General features: G+C 43.5%; 1 protein-coding gene across 2 annotated transcripts in view; it reads right to left on the bottom strand.

Annotated features, from left to right (window-relative positions):
- The window catches only part of KDM3A (lysine demethylase 3A), a 33,249-nt gene extending 12,477 nt beyond the window's left edge, over positions 1 to 20,772 (bottom strand). The window contains exons 1-14 of one of the 2 annotated variants that reach the window (XM_074540520.1): positions 20,627 to 20,772; positions 19,905 to 20,093; positions 17,277 to 17,426; positions 14,844 to 14,954; positions 13,209 to 13,311; positions 12,479 to 12,603; positions 11,924 to 11,996; positions 11,755 to 11,843; positions 9,537 to 9,688; positions 8,000 to 8,571; positions 6,626 to 6,827; positions 3,901 to 4,115; positions 640 to 792; positions 108 to 203 (exon numbers count right to left, since the gene is read on the bottom strand). In XM_074540520.1, the coding sequence (XP_074396621.1) occupies positions 108 to 203; positions 640 to 792; positions 3,901 to 4,115; positions 6,626 to 6,827; positions 8,000 to 8,571; positions 9,537 to 9,688; positions 11,755 to 11,843; positions 11,924 to 11,996; positions 12,479 to 12,603; positions 13,209 to 13,311; positions 14,844 to 14,954; positions 17,277 to 17,426; positions 19,905 to 20,075 (2,212 nt within the window). In that variant the 5' untranslated portion in view covers positions 20,076 to 20,093; positions 20,627 to 20,772. The other variant, XM_074540519.1, reaches the window with a different exon arrangement.
- Positions 20,773 to 21,270: the final 498 nt, after the last annotated feature.

Below are 21,270 nucleotides of genomic sequence, written 5' to 3'. Positions count from 1 at the left end.
CTAACTGTACTATTAAAATCAAACCTCACTAAGTACAATATCAACAACACACAAAAGACAGCAAAATCCTACAGCACATTTTGATGTTAATTAAATATTTCCAGTACCTTTTCCAGGAATTATTTGTGTAGGCATTAGATTCTCTGGTTCATGTGCCTGTCCCTTCACACATTTAAACCAGGAGAAAGTATCAGAGTCATCATCTGTAAAACAAAACCATGACAGTTTCTTGTTACTCATTTGACTATTACTGATACATCCAACCACAGGCCTACAACACATCCTTTTGGTTGGGAAGGCTTTTTTTGAGTAATTTCTTTGGCTCATTTCTTACATCCAACCACAGGCCTACAACACATCCTTTTGGTTGGGAAGGCTTTATTTTATTTTGTTAATTTTTTTTTGGCTCATTTCTTACATCCAACCACAGGCCTACAACACATCATTTTGGTTGGGAAGGCTTTATTTTGTTAATTTTTTTTTGGCTCATTTCTTACATCCAACCACAGGCCTACAACACATCCTTTTGGTCGGGAAGGTTTTTTCAGCTCGTTTAAGGTTACCATTGACTTCCAAGTTCACCACAGATTTTATTTCCCCTCTTCCCCCTTTGTTCCAGGTAACAATAAGCACTCCCACCTTCATGTGAGCTTTTTTTCCTCATCCTGTAGCAATCCACACACACCCCAAAGCCACACTTGGAGCAGACCCAGTGCAGGTTGAAGATGGTGGTGTCGCACACGTCGCACATCTCGCGCACGCCGCGCACCGCGCGCTTCCAGGCCACCTGTCCTGCAGGCAAGAGGGGACAGTCAATGTCAGTGCCAACAAATTCAGTGTTTGCTTGCTAAATACACCCACTTCAGCACAGTGATGTGACTCACACTTGTTCTTGTGTTGGGACACCAAAAAATGCTTTTGTTGTTACACAACAGATCCTGCGCAGCACCGACCGCAGCTTTTACTCCTGTCCAAGTTAACAAGCACTTTCCTGATGTTCTCCTAAGTGGAAATCCCACAGACACTCCAGTAAATAAATTCAGGTAAACTTAATGTGTAGCTTGCCACAACCAGCTTATCCTTGCTCTCTATTTATTGGAATATGAATCCCAATATAACCAGTTAGATGGTGCCTGGGCCAGTTCTGACCCTCGCTGCTGGGCCAAAGGCAGCACTGTGGTGTTTTACCCCAGAGATTCCTTGGCTGCTGGAGAGTGCAGCGGGGCAAGTCCAGGCTTGTCAGGACTCTGTTTACCTCAGGAGAGAGAGCTTCTGGCGATGGTGGAGAGAAAGGGAGTGGATTCTGCTAGAAGGTTGCCAGATGTTTATTCCATGGGTACAGAGATGTCTGCACTGGGCCACTGCTGCTAACAGAATGGAGGCCGCATGGTCTCATTAACCTTTTAAGCTCAGGACAGGGGAAGGGGAGGGGACAGGTGAGCCACCAACCAGGGGAAGGGGCAGGGTCTCAAGGGACTGGGGACACCTATACGGGCCAATGTCCCCCAGCCTGAGGGACCAATCACACGACGCCTTGCTGGGATGTTAGCCTGACTGACAGGGCACACTCAGCGAGGGGCGAGGGGGAAGGGAGAAGGTAAAACAGGATATTGCAACACACCACAACATCTATTCAGCAGCACGGTGGGCTTTGGGGAGTCTGCCTTTGGGGAGGTTTTATCTGTTTGTCTGTCTGACCTCCTCAGAACGGTGAATTTTCTTTGAAGCACTGACTGCTGCTGTCCACATTTCCTCTGTCCCCACTACATTCCCCCTTCCTTATCCCAAGCCACTTCTGTCCACTCAAAACATCCCAAACATTGACAGTATCTTGCAAAAAATTACAAGCCCTTCCAGAGCTGTATAATTTTTCAGTGAATCTGTGATTATGCAAGAATTATTTTAGCCTGATCTCCACTTCCTTATGTTGCCAGCTGGAAAACCAGACAAGACAAAAAGCACACACCTGCCTCCTCCTACCACCTTCCACACTTGTAACTTCTCTGAAACTTCCCTGCCCACAATGTTTGTTAATTTTAAAAGGAAGTTATGAGAGACCATGTCCTGATGCATGCTAAGAAAACCAAGGCATCTGCTGCTCTTGTTCTGAATAATGCCCATTGACCATGTATGGAACAACACTGGAACAGCTTAGCACAATTTGTTCTTAAGTAGGAGGTAAAAATTGTTTGACTGCTTCAGAATTCTTCCAAGAGACCAGGTCTAAATATCACCAGCTCCATTCTTCTCTGCCTTTAAAAAACATGCACTATATTTATCATTTTCTAGGTCAACTCTCCAATTTCCCCCAAACAGGATGAAAGTTTTTTCTTATCTTTTGAATGAAATTTCCTATCTTTTCTGAGTCTTCTCTCTTTGTGCTTCTCCTATTTTTTGGTTCCTTTCTGCAGTTTGATCCTGTTTCCTTTGGGCATTTGGTAGCCAAGGAACAATGTGACCAAACAAGCTGTTCTTCCTACACCAGTCCATCTTTTACTTCACAGGGAAAACAATTAAATTTACCATAACTTCAAGCCATGGTGACAGAAGAATCTCCCTTTTTCCTGTGCTGACTGAGCACACTCCCACTGTATTATTGTTCAAAGAACACCACATATTCAGCCTGTAAATTACTTCTTTCCTGCCCAGGGCATTCAAAATAACCTCCATATTAATGAAAGTGTGTTCCCTTACTCTCACCAGTCAGGGCAATAAAATCAAAGATGAATTAACGAGATTTTGCTCCTTTCAAGCCAATTCCAGAACTCACATTTGTCTGTGATTTTTAAGCAGAGGATGTTTCTGGCAGCTATGCCAACAGATGCATCCTCTGCTAAAAGGAACACCACAGCTTCCCTTGGTTTCATGAATTCACCCAAAGCTTCACTCTCCCAAAAGTGTTTCTGTATTTCAGCCCACACATCTCACTCTGGCTACAGATAATTTGGTTCCACAGGCCTGCACATGCTGCAGGTCAAGAGAAGAGCAAAGCTTGCAGATTCCAAGCAGCCCAAGGCAAGACCCCACAGTGAGAATTTCTGGAATAACTCAAATCTTTCCCCTGCTTTTGAAGGGCATTCAAGCTTGTTCAGCTTTTTTTCTTCTTTCAGAGCAGTGGAGTGACTGCCAAACTGAGAGGATCTTTATCTAATGTCAACACTCAAACACAGCAGACAGTGACAGTCTCCTGAACTGTGCTGTACCCTGGTCATGCAAAAATCCAGAAAACAAACAGAGTTTTAGAGTCATTCTGCTCCGAGAAGTGATGATGCAAGGTTGTAACTTCCCCATTTGTCTGCTCACATTTGCTACAGAAATATTTTGATGTGGCCAAACCCCTGTGGTTTTGGGGTGCTAAGTTTGCCCTGTTTACACTAATTAATCTCCCCAGTCAGTCATCCCATCACCAGCTCTCCTCTGGTCTATGCCCAGTAGGGCTGCACAGAATCACTTCTAAAAGTGCTGCTGGAAACTTGCAGGGGGAGGAAAATAAAAACAAAACTCTTTTCCTGACAGACAGCATTAGGTCCATGATGCAGTTACAATAAAACAGGACCTGTGCAAAGTAAAATCTTTATTTCATTTTCACACCAGGAACAGATTTTGTTGTCAGCTACCTGGTAGTTTGATTTTTTTCCCCCTTTGTAACAGGAGAAGTAATTTGATAAACTGAGAAACAACTTCTGACGAAGAAGGGTGGAATTGCCCTTCCCTTCCCCCTCCCTGTGAGGAGCAAAGAGTTGTTGACACCAGTTCACAGTGGCTTTTAACCATTCCCTCTCTGAGAGACACTCAAGACTTATATAATTCCAAATATCCACAATTAATTTTCCCACAGAAGCTCAAAGCTTCACATAAAGCTGTGAAAACACAAATGATTTCAATACAGGTTGCTCTTACTGTGTGGTTCAATGGTTGACATGACTTCCTTTTCAGATATCACCAGCTGGCAGAAGTGGTCTCCAATGTTGGCCAGGATGTATTTTGCTGTGTCCAGATCCAGACCCACAACATTTTTGGACAAAGGCAGCCACAGGCTAATGGCCTCAGGGTCGTATTTATTTGGAGTTAAGAAACCTTCCTCACGCAGTATTCCATGCTTATTAAACTGCAGCCTGATGAAAAGGGGGAAAGGAGAAAAGTCTTCATCACCTCAAATGTGCACTGGTTTAAATTCACCCCAATCAGTCCATGCTTGAGTTGCAAGTGTGTGTACTGTATGCCAATGAATTTACTCAAAGGTTACAACAGACATGGGTAAACATACTGGTCACTAGCATTAAGCACGTTCAATGCACTGCTTGTTTTAAAGAAAAAAGACTGAAAATATTCAGATTTTTAGTTAGGAAATCTGCCTTACAACAAGTGGCTCTATTCACACAAAACCAAATCAGATTTATAATTTTTAAAATGCACTGGCATTAAGGCCACATCTAGAGATGGCAACAGCAATAATTTTATCTTCTCAAGAGAAGTTAGAATGCCTTAAATATAGAATATATTTCAAGTAACAATTCACTTGGAAGCAGCTGTCAAAAAGCATCAAGCAAAATTTGAGTAAGATATATTCTTGAGTGATTCTGAGTAGGTGGAAAGAATGAGATCTATATTGTTAGTAGTGTCTTAAATGGAAAACACGAAGAGCTCTGTTCAGGAGCCTTTTTCCTAAATGCTGAAGGAGGAAGGTGACTTTTGATGACAGTGTGTGCTCACTGCAGTGTTAGGTGTGCCATGAGAACACAAGCTGGCAGCTGCTGTGCTCAGACAAATGCCATCTCCAGATTTGGCACATTGCACATTCAATGAAAATGGATAACTCCATCAGTTTCAAGTTCTAAACCAAAGGATTCGTGTGATTTGAACTGCACTGCAAATCTGGATTGTTACCCTGAGAGGATGAGTGAGCATACCCTGCTGTTACTGCGGTCTCACACATCAGATTATACAAAAATTTATTATAGTAAAATCTCTAATCTGAGGATAAATAACAGATTAGTAACACATTTGTATTTTTTAAGATGTTTAGCAACAAAAGTGAATTCCAGTGGGTGCAGAGATTAAACACTTCCATGAAAAGCTTAAATATCCTCAGCTGAAAGCCCACAGGCACTCACTGCCACCCTTCCATGGCTGTGGGCTCATGGCTAACACTGCAGGTGTCCAACCACTAAACTCTGGGAAACCTGCATGGAATCCACCCTCTCATTAGGATCTCAATTTTACTGAGCTGTAGCACTCAAACTAAACTCATGTTATCCTACTGGCACTCAGCCCAGAACAGCAAAATAAAGAGCTCCAAGTCCTGCCAAAATATTTTCTGCTCAAATGAAGCACTTGTACAATTTCTAAGGGCTAAAAAACCCTTGGCAGCCGCTCATTAGTTGGGTACATTGGTCTTATAACCACACACCAGCATTAAATAATTCAGAAACAGAGACCTCCATGAGCTCATTCTGGGGGGGCAGAGTGTGCACAGAGTGATACCAACAGACCTCTCTGAGTAAAAGCACAGTGCAAGGAGCTTAGCTACTGGTGATTAAAGAAATGCAGTCTTCACTGCTGTGTGGAAGTTGATTTACTGGCTATAAGTGAGAAGAAGAACATATCCAGTAAATTTGAAATGGTCAGGTACAAAGACAATACAGAATTGATAACAAGAAAACATGCGTGACCCGCAGTCCTTATGACACTGAGAACCAGGAGAGAATTATTTCAGCATTATTCTCTGAAGTTGAGGATCAACACCTGACCAGTGCCAGTACTTCAACATCCACATGGAGCCACCTATTCTTCAGTAAAAGAAGAATGTCACTTTTTGATTTCCTTCTTCCTGTGGGATCTCAGGACCTCAGTCCTGAGGTGCTGAGCCACCGAGACCACCCTTGGGGGGCTCGGGAGTCCTGGAATGTTCCAGAAGTGTCTGGTGGCTGGACTTTGACCCTACACAGGAGACGACACCTGTATGAGGACAGGAGGGTTTCACTGGGGTGAATGGTGAAGGGATTAGTTAATTAGAGGGTGAGACACAGGGTTTAGGATTTCTGTACAGGGGGGTTTAGAGAAGTAAGATGGAGGAATTGGGGCGTGTCCTGTCCTTCTTCTTCTTCTTCTTCTTCTCCTCCATCTTCTGTGGTGATGGTGGCACTTTGGGATTGGTTATTACTAAAAGTGCACCCGGCAATAAGAATAAATGGTATTGGGGAAAAATGATAAATATTGTACACGTAACAATGGGTATAAAGATAGGTGGCTGTCCGGAGGGCAGCACAGTGTGCTCATGGCTGGCTGCTGAGCAGAGCTCTGTCGGGCCGAAAGAAAATCTTTTAGATAAACAATTAATAAACATAAAGACCGAAAGAACTGAAGCCTCTTCTCGTTCCTTGATACGCGGGCTGCCCCAAGGCCACTCCGGGCCTTTCCAGGCCCTTCAAACAGAAAAAAACCGGACATCTTCCTATATTTTATATATGATTTCTGAAATCGCAGAATTCCAAAAAACCACCTCTGCATGTGTCACACGTCTAACACAAGGCAACAGGTACCACAGCACCAATTTACAGTAAAGGCAAATGCAACAAGGAAAGACCAGGGATGGTTGCAGGGGAAGAAGCTGGGCTGCTCTCACCTCCTGAAGTGGAAGAAGCGGCAGAAGACGGTGGAGTCCCTCTGCTCCTTGTTCTTGCGGTAGCTGTCCAGGCGGCACTCGCGGCACTTGTGCAGGTGGGGGGCGATGCTGTTGCAGGAGCCGTCCTGCACAAAGGCCTCCCCGCTCTGCTGCAGCTTCCTCAGCCTGGCAGCGTCCGCCAGGACCGACTTGCGCACCACGACTGCGGGGAGAGCGGCCAGCGTCAGAAAACCGCGGCTTTTCCCCCAGAAAACTGCAGGGTTTTAGTGGGAGTCACGTCAACTTTTGCTGGGAGTTTCGCGCTACACTGAGACCAAGTTATGCTAAAAATATTTGCAGTTGGCAGAAAGCTCTCCTCCAGTCAGCATCTCAAGCTGCAGCTCCAGTGAAGCCACACAGACTCTTGTGGAACCAAGAGCTCCTTTCACTTTTTCACACAGGAGCATTTTGAAACAACATCTGTTTTTAAAGGAAGTTCTTCAGCCAGAGTTGGAACCCTACCGTATTTCACAATGAACTGGGACAGAGTACAACCTGGCCATTTCTCAGTCCTGGTTTCCCCCTTCATGATGCAACAGCTTTCAGTATCTTACTGTAACAGATGCCAAACATTTCCCTTCCTCCTACGCTGCCAGGGAGGCCTTGCAGGGGACACAACAGGGACTGCTTGGCTGCCTGTGTATCCATGCTAATTATGGAACAGCACATGGCAATCCAAGACCAAGCAACAAGAGATAGAAATAAAAAGGAGGTGGCTATGTAGGGAATTCCCAGAATCCTGAACAATCAGCAGGACACATGGCACCAGGAGTGCAGCTCCTCAAACAAGCACAGCCCATCCCCTCCTGTCCCATGTGAAAACCACCAAATGGAACAGAAGAACAAGGTGGGTGGTTTGGGGCTGAGTGGGTTTTAATTTTTGGTGGTGGTGGGTGGGTTTGTGTTTGTTTTGCTCTTATGAGAGTTTTTAAATCAAAGCCCCTCTTGAACAGAGCTTTGTTAAGGAAAACCTCCATCCCTAACCATGTTTGTAAAATTCAGGACCATTGCTAAAAGGTAATCTCATTATGCCATCAGCATCTGTATTCCACAAGAAATTGATTTTGTAACCTCTTTTGCCATTCTGTTCTTGCATATATTTTGTAACAACTTATTTCTAAATATTAATGATTAGTCCTTTTCCTTTATCAGGAAAAGGTGTTCCTCCAGCTTGTTGCATTCCTGTCTTAAAAGAACACACAAATGACTCAAATTCCTGCTTTGCTCACACAATTTAAATGACTAATTTTGCACCTGTAACAAATTACCTACTTTTAGTAGTTAGACAGAAATTACAAGGATTTTCAAGTGACAGGAAATTTTAGGAACACTTACTATTATCCTGGACCTTGGCACTTCCAGTCCAAAAGCTTTCACTTTCACTTCTGTCACAAAGAATCTCATTTGAATTTCTTCTGATGAAAAACTCCATGTCTGCAAGTTCCTCAATCTTGTTTCCTTTGTGGCTGCTGTGGCTGTTGCAGCTGCTTTGTGATTTAAGCCCACACTCACTGAAGGACAGAAGATGAGCATCTGAGGTTGAGGGTCTGCAATCCAAAGTTCTCTGCAGTTCAACTGTGCCACTGCCTCTGGGTATTGCTATGGAAGGGCTGGGATGCTGCAATTGTTTTATGGAAATGCATTCCTTGGGAAAGTTTGTTGTGGCCTTCACGAAAGGTTCATTAGCATTCTTCAGGTTGGTTCCCTTTTCATTAGCTGAATCAGTTAAAGATGAAGGTCTTGAGGTTTTCAAAGAGGTATATTTACCATTTTGCTCACTGGGGTTTTGTGTTTGTTCTTTAGACATAAAGCTCACTTTAGGAAAGGCTGTCAGCTCTTCTGTCAATGGTTTCACTGCAGTACTGAGACAGGAAGGATGAGTTTCTGGCAGGCTTCGTCTGCATGTGCTGAAACACAACATGCAATCATTAGGAAAAAACCACAAATGTGTCAAATTAATCAGAGCATCAGCTGCTCAATCTAGGCACACTCAAAGCTTGAAAGAAGAAATTTAGTTATTTAATGATGGGCTTTGAGTTCTGATGGGTGAGTATTTTAAATGGGTTTGTGTTTTTCAGGTGTTTTATCTGGGTTTGATTTTTTTGTTAAGTTAGAACAATAAAACTCTACACGCATGTAGGCACACACAAATGTAGGTATTTGCTGCTACTCCACTTCCTTCTCTCACAAATAAATAGTTGCTTTCTCATTTCCTCCAGGCAACTGCTGAATAACCAAATGCATTTCATTTGCATGTCTGTGGCAGGATTCTCAAGGAACTTCTGACTGGCACCACCAGTCACTATGCTGGAGACTGTAAAACCTCTCTCAGAAAAAACCTTTTAAAAATCATATTTTCCACATTCAGCATGTGAGAGAAACAAAACTAACAGAAAAACCCCTATTAGCACTTCAAATTTGGGTTTTCCTGTCACACTATTTCTACCATCACATCCATTTTGTGACAGAACTGGGGGTAACAAAAGTCCAAAGGCACTGGTGTGTTATACAGAAATATAACTGGGGACCTGGAGCTGATCTGCAAGGAAGCAGACACTGCCTGAACAGGTTTGGCTTTCCTGGGGACAGGGAGGGAATGCATTTGACAAAGCAGGCACCACACCTGGGTATCCTTTTACACATGGGGACAATGAAACAGTGACAACAGCCCGGGACACTGAAGGGCACTTCCTTAAACATGGCATTAGGAAGTAAATTACATATCCAGGCAGGCAAATCAACACTCTCCTATGCTGGTTTTACAGAAGAGTAGCTACTACAGCTCTGGAGAATGACCTCAGTTGGTTGTGCTAAGAACCAGAATTCCTTTTGGAGGTAAAATGTCTGTATAAGCATAAACCTGCTGCCTTACCCCTGAGGAGTCTCTGCACCAAGGTTGGGTGGTGAGCTGGCTGCCAGGGGCAGGCCTGGGTGCCTTTGGTCTTTATTTGCAGGAGTACAGCCCAGCAGGGCTTCTCCCAGCACAGTTGGCACTGACTGCACGTGGCCCTGACTGGGAGACACCTGCAAGGGAGATTGCAACAGTTAGAAAAACTCAGGATAACAAATTATGGTTTTGCAGGGTTCAGCCTGAAAGGAAAAATAGAATAATACTCTTCTTACCATGTTTAATAAAGTCAATTAAAGAGTTCATTCAGTTCAGTTTAAAATGTCCTTTAAAACATTCTAAGTTCCATGAAAGACTGTTCATGTTAATTCATTTCCCCCAATTAACAACTAACTTTATTGGGGAAGTCTATTAAAAAGTGGAAAAAAAGACAGAAAGCTCTGCTCTTTCTAACTGCCAGTGCAACAATGTTTCTAAAGTAATTGCAGTAATTGGCAGTCAGAAATAGATTTCTAATCTCAGCTGAAAATCCCAGTGAAAATCAGAACTGTGAAGACTGACAGCATTACCAAAGATCTAGATGTGAACTTTCCTGTAGCAAGAAAATCTTTGCAGCAGAATTTTAGGAAATGTTAAGTACAGAAATCCTACATTGATTAAGTCACTATCCTAAGAAATCTATAATTAATTTAGAAATACAACAGGCCTATCAAATTACCAGGTGTCTTTAGGACAGTGGCTTTTCTGTGGGGGTCGTTCCCCAGCTGGGAAGTTACACCACAGCTCCAAAATATTTCCTTTTTGCTTTGGTATTACACAGCTGTCAGGCACCAAGTCAAGCTCTCAGAAAAATGCTGCAGATAATTAACTCCACACAAGAAATCAGTACTATCATACATTTATTAACACAAAATATGGCTTCAGCTAATCACTCCCACATAGTGCCATCCACCAAAATCAGAGCAACAAATAGCTCCTGGTTTCCTCACTAGAAAACACACTCACTGGAACCATTTTGAAATAATGGTTGCAAGGCATTTCCTAAACAGTGTAAAAGTGAAAAATGATCCAGTTCTCTGAAGGAAGGTAGATTGGAAAATGAGAGGTAAATAACTTCACTACTTTAAGGAGAAACTATGGTAAAGCAAGTTATGAATTCAGATCATGGTAATTCTTCAGCAGGGGCACTTGGAATGTAAAATACAGCCCAGTTTTGTGTGTGTCAAGTACAAATTATACAGAAAACTGAAGAAAGGCAAACTGAGCACCAAAAGCTGCTCAAGGTAGCCAAGCACAAGCTGTGGAAAGCCAGGACTGCAATCCCTGGCTACTCCATGGTGCCCTGCTGCAGTAAATGCTCCTCCTCAGCAGCAAACACAGGACAGGGCTCTGCTCACTGAGCTCCTGTGCTGGCACCCCAGGCTGGCTCTGTGTGAGGCTCCAAACACCTGCACAGCTCCCTCTGCTCAGGACTGACTGCACAGCAGCAACACAACCCTCTCCTCCCATTCCACAGCTTCCCAAAGTCTGTCTGCTACTCCTGCCTAAAATGCAGGGTTTGATCTGAAATACTGGGGTAAAATTACAGGGGGCAAGTTTTCTACAGCCAAGCCATGATTTTTCATTTTTGCATTTCTACACTGAAGTTACCAGATTGTCTTTTGAGCTTTGAGAGTTGATTTATCTCTCAGTGATACCTGGCAGGTCACTCACAAAAGAAATAAAAGTAGACATGAGAATAGCAGAAAAGTCACATCTCCTTTCTGTACTGGAACAACCTTCAGCTGCTGCTTGTGCAGCTGGAATCCTCAAATCATCCAAGTGCAGCTGAAGGTTTTGGGTTCAAGTACCAAATAGTTAAAGAAAGAACATGAAAAGCAAAGGTTATAAACCTCAGAACTCCTTTGTGTTTTCTCCTGCTGCAAGAATACATGGCCAGGCAGACCAACTCTTAAGCAAAAGGAGGGGGCAAAAAGTACAGTTAAAAAAACCCCAAACAAACAAAAATTGAACCAACAAAAACCCCAACAAAACCACCAACATTCAAGGCTTAGTAGCTTTTGCTCCAATGATCACAAGGCAAGATGTTCAATTCATGCCCAGACAAGTTTGAAAGAACTCAACACACCCTCCAAGGGATTATATTCATCATTCTACTTTCCAAACTAATCCTTATTTAAGATGTTTTGAGAAGTGACATAATGATTATGTAACAGCCATATATAACAGAGCAAGACATTACCTCAGGAGAAGATTTTGTGTGTTTAGCATCAACACTTCCACTGCTGTCAGATGACTTCCTTTTCACACCCCCAAAGCTTTTTGATTTATCTGGAAGAGAAGGTGATCAAGATTAGTCTATCACAAATAACCTGCTTAGTGCTTGAAGGACAAAAAGCAATAGGCCTTACCACATTTTCCATTGTTGTCATATATGATTTCAACATGAATTAATTCTGGATCAAGAGTTTTTAAAGCTGGAATCTTGAGAAAGACAGGAAACACAAAAGCAGCCATTTAGAGAGGTGAAACTCTATTTTAATATATTTATCTTAGATGTGGTGGTATAGACTAAGCTTAGACACAACTTCTAGGTTCTTGGAATACCAAGCTGAATTTAACAACACACTGTGTGACACTATCTCTGCATGAACACACAAACTGATGCTTGAGAACACAAACTTGTGCTGTCTGCACAGCACAGAGAGCAAAGAAACCAAGATCCTGTTTGCTTCAGTCTTAGAATAAAAATTCCAGGTCTCCCTCATTTTTCATTGAAGGACATTTGTTATTTAATAACCTACCAGCAGCATAAAGAAACACTTTGGGTTATATTATTCTGCCCAACACTGACATTCATGTTTAAAGATTACAGTAAAGACAGAATAAAATTATTCTGGTGGAGACATAAATAAAATTTGCACTTATTCCCCATATCCATTTGTAAACCTGCAGCTGGTTCCTACCTCCTGACAGTTGACTTCCAGAGTTCTTGTAGCTGGATTTCCATTGACAACAACTGCTGTGAACCACTGAGTAGAAGGGTCCAGGCTATAAATCCTAATTTTTGAACCAATGATATTTTTTCCACCTACAAAATTGGAGAAAAAAAGAAAAAGAGTTTAAAGATAAAGGAGGTATGAAGATGACCACAGTTATCAAAATGAATTCTTCCTGTTCTTACATTATGGGAAATGAAAACTGTAAGATGCAATATCTACCTTTTCAAAAAGGTCACTCCCTGCATGTGCAAGCACATAAGTACAAATATGCTGGTGTGAACCCAGTAATTAAGAATTTAAAGCTGGCAAACAAAACAATTTTAAATTTAGCTAAAAAAGGAAGCCTCTATACAGCACCCTGGAAGTTTTCATAAACAAGCAACAAACTGGCAAAAAAAAATCAAGTTGCTTGAAACAATAAGCAACTCAAAATTTTTGAGAATTGCTACAAGTTTAATCTATTTCACAAGTAGCAGGCCTAAATTACATATTCACTCTTTGAAAAGAAATACTTGAAACTTTAACATCTACAATCCTTCACATTTTGCATTCACTGCTGTGAGAGTAAAATCAGTAATTTTAAAAAGCTTTTATCCCTTAGAACAGATTACCAATTTATTACACCAACACTGCAAGGATTTCCCTTTGGACTTGGGCATTTATTGCCATTTTCTGCTCCACAGAGTGCTTGTACCTTGGACCAAGCGTGTCTCATCAAGGTGCTTCTTAACCAGAGCCTGAATTTCTTCATTTACATTTTGATCATCTTTAAGAGAAAGCCTGGAACCATCCACATCCTATTTCAGGAAAAAAAAGAACAGAAGTTTGCATTCAGGATAAGGCTTTTAACAAAATCCCACAATATTTAAAAACCAGATGGCAGAAATCCACACAAATCCAATTCTCATTAATCTGTTCCCCAGCAGTTTTAGGTTGTTGGACTGGAGACAGGTAATTTTTTATCACTAATTCACCACAAGAATCTGCACCAGAGTCTGAAATGAGCTCTCCAGGTTTACTTCAATATTGTTCTGAAAACAACCCAGTTTTGTAGTACTACATTGCTAATGAGCAGTAAGTTTAATTGAATTGTCCATTCTTAACTTTGGATTTTAAGTTCCCAGAAGCATTAGCATATTTGTCCTCAGCAGGTGGAAATGAAAATATTTTATGTTTCTATTTATGATAATGCCAGGATCCAGTCAGTGTCAAGACAGCATTATAAAATGTTTATATGAATGAAAACAGAGTCAGCTACATCTAAATTATTCATCATTCTTCAGCACAATGTACGTGTATTATTTTTTCCTCTCAAATTCTTGAATGAGAATTGATTCTGAAATGGAAAGGTCACAGCAAGTTTCCACCCAAGGCTCAAAGAGTGCAAATAAGAAAGGGATTTGGGATTGGGTTTTATCTTTTTATCCCAAGCACTGCTCTGATATTTGTAAGAGGCAGGAGACTGAAGAACTAGAAGTCAATAAACTGTTATTCAAGGTGCCAGTAAAGCAATCTTTCCCACTGCAGGGCTGAGATAAGGCTTCTGCATAAAGAGATCTCAACCCTGCTGCTGAGCCAACACCAGCAAGACAACTCAACTCAACTACCTACAACTCAAATTTGGCTTTTAGTGACTCTCCTGTCATCTGCTCTAAAGGATTTGTATATTTGCTGACTGTTAAAAGGTTTAAGTAGAACAATGATGGCACTACTTGCAGTCTCAACACAGAACAACCATTACTACTTTTATTTCAGATTGTTTACAAAGTCTAATTTCCTAAAAAGGCTAAATCCTTTATCTTTAGCAGATACTATTCTTCCAAATACCTGCCCAGGGACAATAGTTTCAACCCACCTGTACTTAATTTTCACAAACAAACTTTCCTCTGATGCTCAGTAATTCAATCATCTCATTTCCATTCTGCCCAATTCCTCATTTGTTTAGGATTAGCAGTGATGAGCTTCTGCTAAATAGCAAGATTTATGGCAGACATTCCTGAAAATCCTTGCACAAAGTTCATGTGTAAAAGAAGAAAGGGAAACTATTCCAGGTTTTCCCCAAAATCCATACAAAACTGCTGTCAGCTGAGCTGAGTGTCCTAGCACAGTCCCTCATCCAGCTCTCCTCAGTGACCCTGTCCTGAATTATCTCCTGAGGGTTTTCAATCAGATATGTTAAATTCAGAACTGATATTTATGAATTACAGAAATAAACACTACCACAAGTTTTTACCCATCTGAAGTCTGCATTGATTACATTACCCTGATGCATCCTAAATATCAAGATAAGAGATTCATCTTTCATTTTTCCAAAGCCAGTTAAGGTTACCTGGATGGGTGTCAAGAGGTCTTTAGAGAGGAAAACACATTTCTCTTCACCCAGGTAGCGCACTGAAACCAGGGATCCCATTCCAGCTTTGTCCACTAAGGACTTGTAGGTCTAAAAAAAATGATAAATATGTTCTCAGAAACAGAGCATCTCATCATTGATCATTTGCATTTAAAAATTACTTTAATTTTGCTTCTATTTCTCTGTTAAGTTACTACATCTACATGCAACTCTTGAAAACAAAGCATGTTTCCAATAAAACTTCTAATACACACCTAATGAAAGTTATGGACTTCATTTGAAATTAATTTCATATATCAGCATGAATTAGGAATTCAGTACAGGTGGCTATCATTAGCAATTAATCATTCATGTCCACACGAAAAATTTATTAATATAATAATTCTAATTGCACATATATTACTAATAAACCTCTTTATGGCAGACTGGGGAAATAGCTAGCAAATCAATCAATGTCTGCAGCATAGTTTACATGGAAGTTCTCAAAACTTGTGCAACCCTGATAACACACTGAAACCTTTATTTATGCACACGTGATGCTTTGGATAGCCTCACAGCTGTTGTAACACTGCAGTTCAGATAAACCAAAGCTTTAAGAACAGACAAGAAACAAAAATTTCCTTTAAAAGCTTCTGAACACTTCCTAAAGTGCTCAAAATTAAATTTAGTCCAGTGGCAGTACCAGATCTGAGAGGACAGGCACCAGGAGCCTGGAACAAGAGAAGTGGCAAGAGTAACTCCTCCCTGAAAGGTGTAACTGTGCCTCATTTTATAAAGGAAATCATTCTGACAGGAGAAGGACTTTTTTTGATCAGTCCTCCAAAAACCCAACCAGATATTTGTTGTGTTCACCTTAGGACAGCTCTGGCAGAGGGACAGGATCCCCACATGAGGGACAAGAGTAACTGGGCATCACCAGAGCTGCCCCATTTGTCACAAACACACCCTCCCATATCCTTCAAACAGTTCAAGTTTCAAATAAATTCATCCACACACCTCTTTTGTGACCTCTGCTTTCCTGCCCTGTGTGATGATAAAGGGAGAAAAAGTATTTTTTTTGCCAAGGCAAGATCCAGGACTGGCCTACATTTGATCCTTTGCTAAATGAGCTTTGGAACATGCACCCTGCATGAACTGATGCATCAAACACCTCAGGAGGAAAACCTCATTCCAAAACTGAAGTACCCAGGAAGAACTACTCAGATACTTGGAAATGGACAACAGCTAAGTTTAAACATGAAGGTTTTCAGAACAAGCTGTCAGCAAATCTACCAGAGAAACTGCTGATATTAATGCACAGCCCAGGAAATAAAATTAAGGATTTATATCTCCATTTCCTCTCCCATTCTATTGGGTCCTACTTGTAACAAGTATTGCTTAGATTGGCTTTGTTCAAGAAAGAAAATCCAGCTAAAATGCAGCAATAGGAATTACAATGCACACTTCATACCTAGCAAAGTTAATAGTATTAAAACACAGAATACACGTTCAGCAAGTTTACATGTTTGCATTTGCACTTCTCTCACTACTTTCTTGAGCAGCAATATCCAAAGTAGTCAAGCACAGCTACCCTGGCTGAATACATTGGGAAATGTTCCCTGTTCACCTCCCCTGGCTAATTTGCCTATTCAGCCATGCATGGCAGGTACAGAAAGCTCAGTTCCCTCCTTGGACAGTGTACACAGCTTTTTGTATGCAGAAAATCTAAATCTCACAAATCACTTGTACCAAGCAGGCATCACATTAAAAAAATCTGAATTATTTTTGTCTCAGGATCAAGAATCACCATAGCATTAGCTTGAGGCAGAGTCAAAAACTTAAAATAAAAACACAGGCTATCCTTAGAAACCTATCATTTACACTTTTTCTCTCTATTTTTAAGAGGAATTTTGTGGAAGATGAAACAAAAACACAAGACTAGAGGAAGAATTAATTAACAATGTACAGAACAAGAGGACACAGCCTCAAGCTGTGCCAAGGGAAATACAGACTAGAATTAAGGAGGAAGTTTTTCACAGAAAGAGTGGTCAAATACTGGAATCATCTACCCAGGGAGGTGGTGGAGTCACCATCCCTCAAAGAGTTTAAAAAAAGACTGGATGTGGCCCTTGGTGCCATGATCTAGTTGAGGTGTTAGAACATGGGTTGGACTCAATGACCTTAAAGGTCTCTTCCAACCTAGAAATTGTGATTCTGTGATTCTGTGAACAGGGTTTTGAGAGAGAAGCAGTCATAAAAACACATCCTTGTGTCCACCAACTTCAAATGCTGCTGAGCTCTGTCAGCCTGAGCTGCACAGAGAGATTTTCTGCCTCCCCAGGACACCCAGGAGTGAGGCTGCACTGGAGGATTCTCCCTGGTCCCAGAGGTGGAAGTGCAGAGCCCAGGTGACCCAAGCCAAGGTGTACTTGCCATTGCAGGCCACTGCACAGGAGGCATGGATTGGGTTTTTCTTTCAGCCAGCACCAGCTTTTGCTCCACCAGGAATGCTATCATCATCCTGCTGTAGACTTCTATCCATCTTCGCTTCTCCCATGATTCATCATCAAATTCTACACAAATCTACAGAAAGGAAGCAAAGGCAGTGAGTGAGTGACTACCTATAAAGTTCAGACACATTCAACATGGAAAAGATAAACCCATCAATTTACTCAAAAATAAAATAAAAACATTAAATGTACTTCTAATTCCAGCATGATTATTGCCTGTCACATATTCAAGCAATCACTAAAGCATCCAAGGTTGACCCGGTATTTTATAAGTGACAGTCAATGTTAATTGGTTTATCATCATTACTGTCACATAAAATCATAATATTTACATTTAACTTTACAACTTCCCATCTCAAAAAGTGTAATGCTGCTTAAAGATAATTAATTATGTTAACACTGTCACTGGTGTTTACAAGTAGGGAAAAATACATATTCCCCCCCAGAAAAATCCAGTAAAGCTAAAGGACTGCCTACAGTAGCAGCACATGGATTTTCCACAAACTCTAGAGCACTGGAAAAAACAAGTTGGGTTTTTTTCAGAATTATTTAAAAAAATCTCAATCCCAAAGAGTAACTTCAGCCAATTTATTGAAAGCACAAATGACAGGAGGACAGGCAGTAAAGGTGATCAAATTATGTAATATGAAGGTCACTTCTTGACTGCTCTAAACTGCTATTTATCCTTGTGAATTACAGAAAAGAATGCAGATTTTTCAAGAAGAAAGCAATTTCGTGGCAAAAATATGATGGTTTGACCAATGTGTTTGGGACAGCATTACCCTAATTTCAAAGGCAACATGGGAGCTCAGCAAGTTATTGGGAAAGACCACAAATACAACTTGGCCTGAATACAGGAACTGGAGCATCTTGGTAGAGGACTCTACCCTTGGAAAAAAAAGCATTTTTCTCTTCCCAAAGAATACAGCAATCCAGCTTAACTGCATTTAACAAACAGCACGAAAAACTCAATTGAGTGAACCTGAGAAACATTTCCTGGAGTTTTATCATCCCTCTCATGGGAAAGGCAAGTGAAAACATGCACACAAACATCATTACCACAGCCAGGAGTCATCGAACTAATGGGTGCAGAAATGAACTTGGTAATTTTGAGGTGCACAGAAACTATGAAAGAGATAAGCAAATAACAACCAGAACCAGAATGGCTTGTTCAGGCTACTGCATCACTGCACACACAAGAAAACACGGTTGAGAAAAGCCTTTTAACAGTTTTGAGATTCCATCTATACAAAACAAAAACTGAAATAAATAATTCTACTCTTTTACAGGAGAAATACTTAATCCACCCTCTCAGTCCTTCATTTTTTCGGGTTTATGATGCTTGTACAGAACTAAGAGAGGAAAGGAGATGGGATTCGGTACTAAGCTCTCCACACCTCCATTGCCTATTCTGCAACCTCTTTACATTTCAACTGGAGAACACATCAAGTCAATGGCTTCTGGCAGAACCGTAACCAGCTCCAAAGCTCCCAACAGAGACCCCACTGGCACCTGCTGCTTCTCCTTGGCGGACAAAGTCCCCAAGAGCTCCCTGCACCAGGAACCTGCTCCTCGCTCCCGGCACGGCACGGGCACAGCCCCGCGCCCAAACATGGACAAAGCTCCACCCCCGCCGCAGCCACAACAACAAACGCGTAACAAAGTTTACGCTTTCAAGAAAGAGTTGGAAACATCCCAAGCTTCGTTTTGTTTGACAAGTCAGTCAGTTAATCAGAGGTCTCAGCACCAAAAAAGAGTTAAGGAGACGGCAGAAATGGGAAGATGGTGCTGTTCTGGCTGTCACGGGACAGCCATGGAAGCCTCCTGTGGGAGCAAGCACAAGATGCCGCTGCTACAATGGAGTTTTGTCCTTGGGGAGCAGCGCTCAGCTCATACTCCATAAGTGTCCAGACATGGCTGAACACTTCCAGTGTCTCCAGCTGCCAAATAAAGCCCCTTAATAACTGCACAGCCAACCCGTAAACTGAGCTTGACTCCCACACAGAATGCACAGCTAACCAATTACACCGCGCCTGCAGTAACCATGCTACAAAAACCATGCTTGGTAATCATTAATAAGACGAGGCCACCATGCAAGAAGAGTCTGAAAGACCTCCAGCACCAGGCAGGAGTTTGGTGTGACTTAAAAAGCCAAGTAGTCGCTCCAAAGAGCAGCAAAGGAAAGTCACCAATCCCAACAGCATTGGAGAGTTTTGGTTTCAACTCTGGGGGCAAAAACCTGTTCACAGCTGGCAAAACCTTAATTTACCTTTAGGAAATAAACCATATGCACAGAGGCTGCGGTAAAAACCGGCTTTTCAAAATGCCGGCGGAAGAAAACACATTTATAATTAATTAGAGATAATTTGCGGCATTAGTACGAGCACATGGGGGACCTGGGCAGGGGCGCACGTTCCCAAACGTGTCGGCCAAGTCTCCGTGTGCTCTGGCCCCGAGAGCAGCGTGTGCACACACGTGTGTACACACAGCCACACCAACTTCCCCGGCCACGCTCCGCATTCAGCGGGTCTCCCGCAAAGTTCCCGGTTACCTTCAGGTCCTGTTTGGATATGTCCGTGTGTGACACGGCCCGGATCCTGCCCGCCTTCCAGGGCCATTCCGAGATGAGGCTGGCGTCCCACGTCCTGTCCTCCTCTTCCGACAGGCAGAGGAACCTCTTCCCTACGAGCAGCGACCAGCTCCCCTCGAGCCTCAGCACCATTTTAACTCATCGGGAGGCCTTCAGCGAGGAAAGCGACGGAAGGAGGAGAGGAACACACAGGGCAGGGCGGTGAGCGCTTCCTCCTTCCTCTCCCGGCCGCCCCCCCCGCTTCTCCAAGCGGCTCCAGCCGGACCCTCGGACACCCACAGGTCGCCCCCCCCGCCACGGTCCTGTTAATCACTGCTCGGCGGGGGTGGGGGGAAGGAAACACCAGAAGGTCTTTCCAGAATGGCTGCAGCGCAGCTCCCGGCCATTCCCACCCCCGCCGCCTCTTTGTTTCCTCCTCCGAGGAGTCAGAGCGCCGGGCGGCAGCCGAAGGGAGGGAGCAGGCGACCAGGCCAAGCTCCTTCCGCCTCAACAACACCCCGGCCTGCCCACCCGGGCAAAGCTCCAGCCCTGCCCCTGCCCTCACCTGCTCCCCCCCGGCCCCGCTGCCGGCGCACCCCGCAGTCACACCGGGCACGGGTCCCGCTCCCCTCCACCCCCCCGCGCCGACCGCCGCCGCGGCCAAGCGACACTGTCGGAGCCGCGCCGCGCACACGCCCCCTCACCCGTGCGCGCGCCCCCGTCCCGCGCCCCTATTGGCTGCGCCTCTCTAGCGGGGCGGGGCCGGCAGCGAGCCTCCCGTCGCGATTGGCCCGGAGGGGCGGGGCCCGCGGGCCTGGCCACACCCCCGAAACCGTTGCTCAGCAGATGGCGGATAAAAAAATAAAAACGATGTATCCTTCCGCTTGAGCTTGGAGGGAAGGAGTCCCTCGGGGCCAGCCCGCGGAGCGCCCACAGCCGAGCCCCAAGGGAGGCACGAATGCGCTCGGAAGGGCCGGAGCGCCTCTCTAGGGCCGCGGTCCCGCCTCGGGAGCGCCCAGCCTCCAGTTACTGGAACTGCCTTTAGAGACGGCGGAGGGATCGAAGGGAGGCCAGAGGGCGTGATACGGCCCCTTATACGTGCGGCTCGCGGCGTACTCAGATATAGCACAGGGGGCGGTGGCACCTGCGGGGCGTCTCTGCGCATGCGCGTGGGGCGGGACCAGCACCTGCGGGTACTCCACGGGCCGCCATCTTGTCATGCTGAGGGAAATGGGGGCACGTGGGCCCTGTGGGCCGGGAGATGAGGAACAAAGTGAAATATCACAAAATAACAATGTGCCCGAGGTTCCTGGGGAGGACAGGAGGCTGTGGAGGCGCTCCAGTTGTC

Source organism: Zonotrichia albicollis, chromosome 5 (genome assembly GCF_047830755.1).
Source record: "Zonotrichia albicollis isolate bZonAlb1 chromosome 5, bZonAlb1.hap1, whole genome shotgun sequence".
Classification (NCBI taxonomy): domain Eukaryota; kingdom Metazoa; phylum Chordata; class Aves; order Passeriformes; family Passerellidae; genus Zonotrichia; species Zonotrichia albicollis.
The sequence above is the reverse complement of the archived record's forward strand: the minus strand, read 5'-3'. Positions and strand labels throughout refer to the sequence as shown.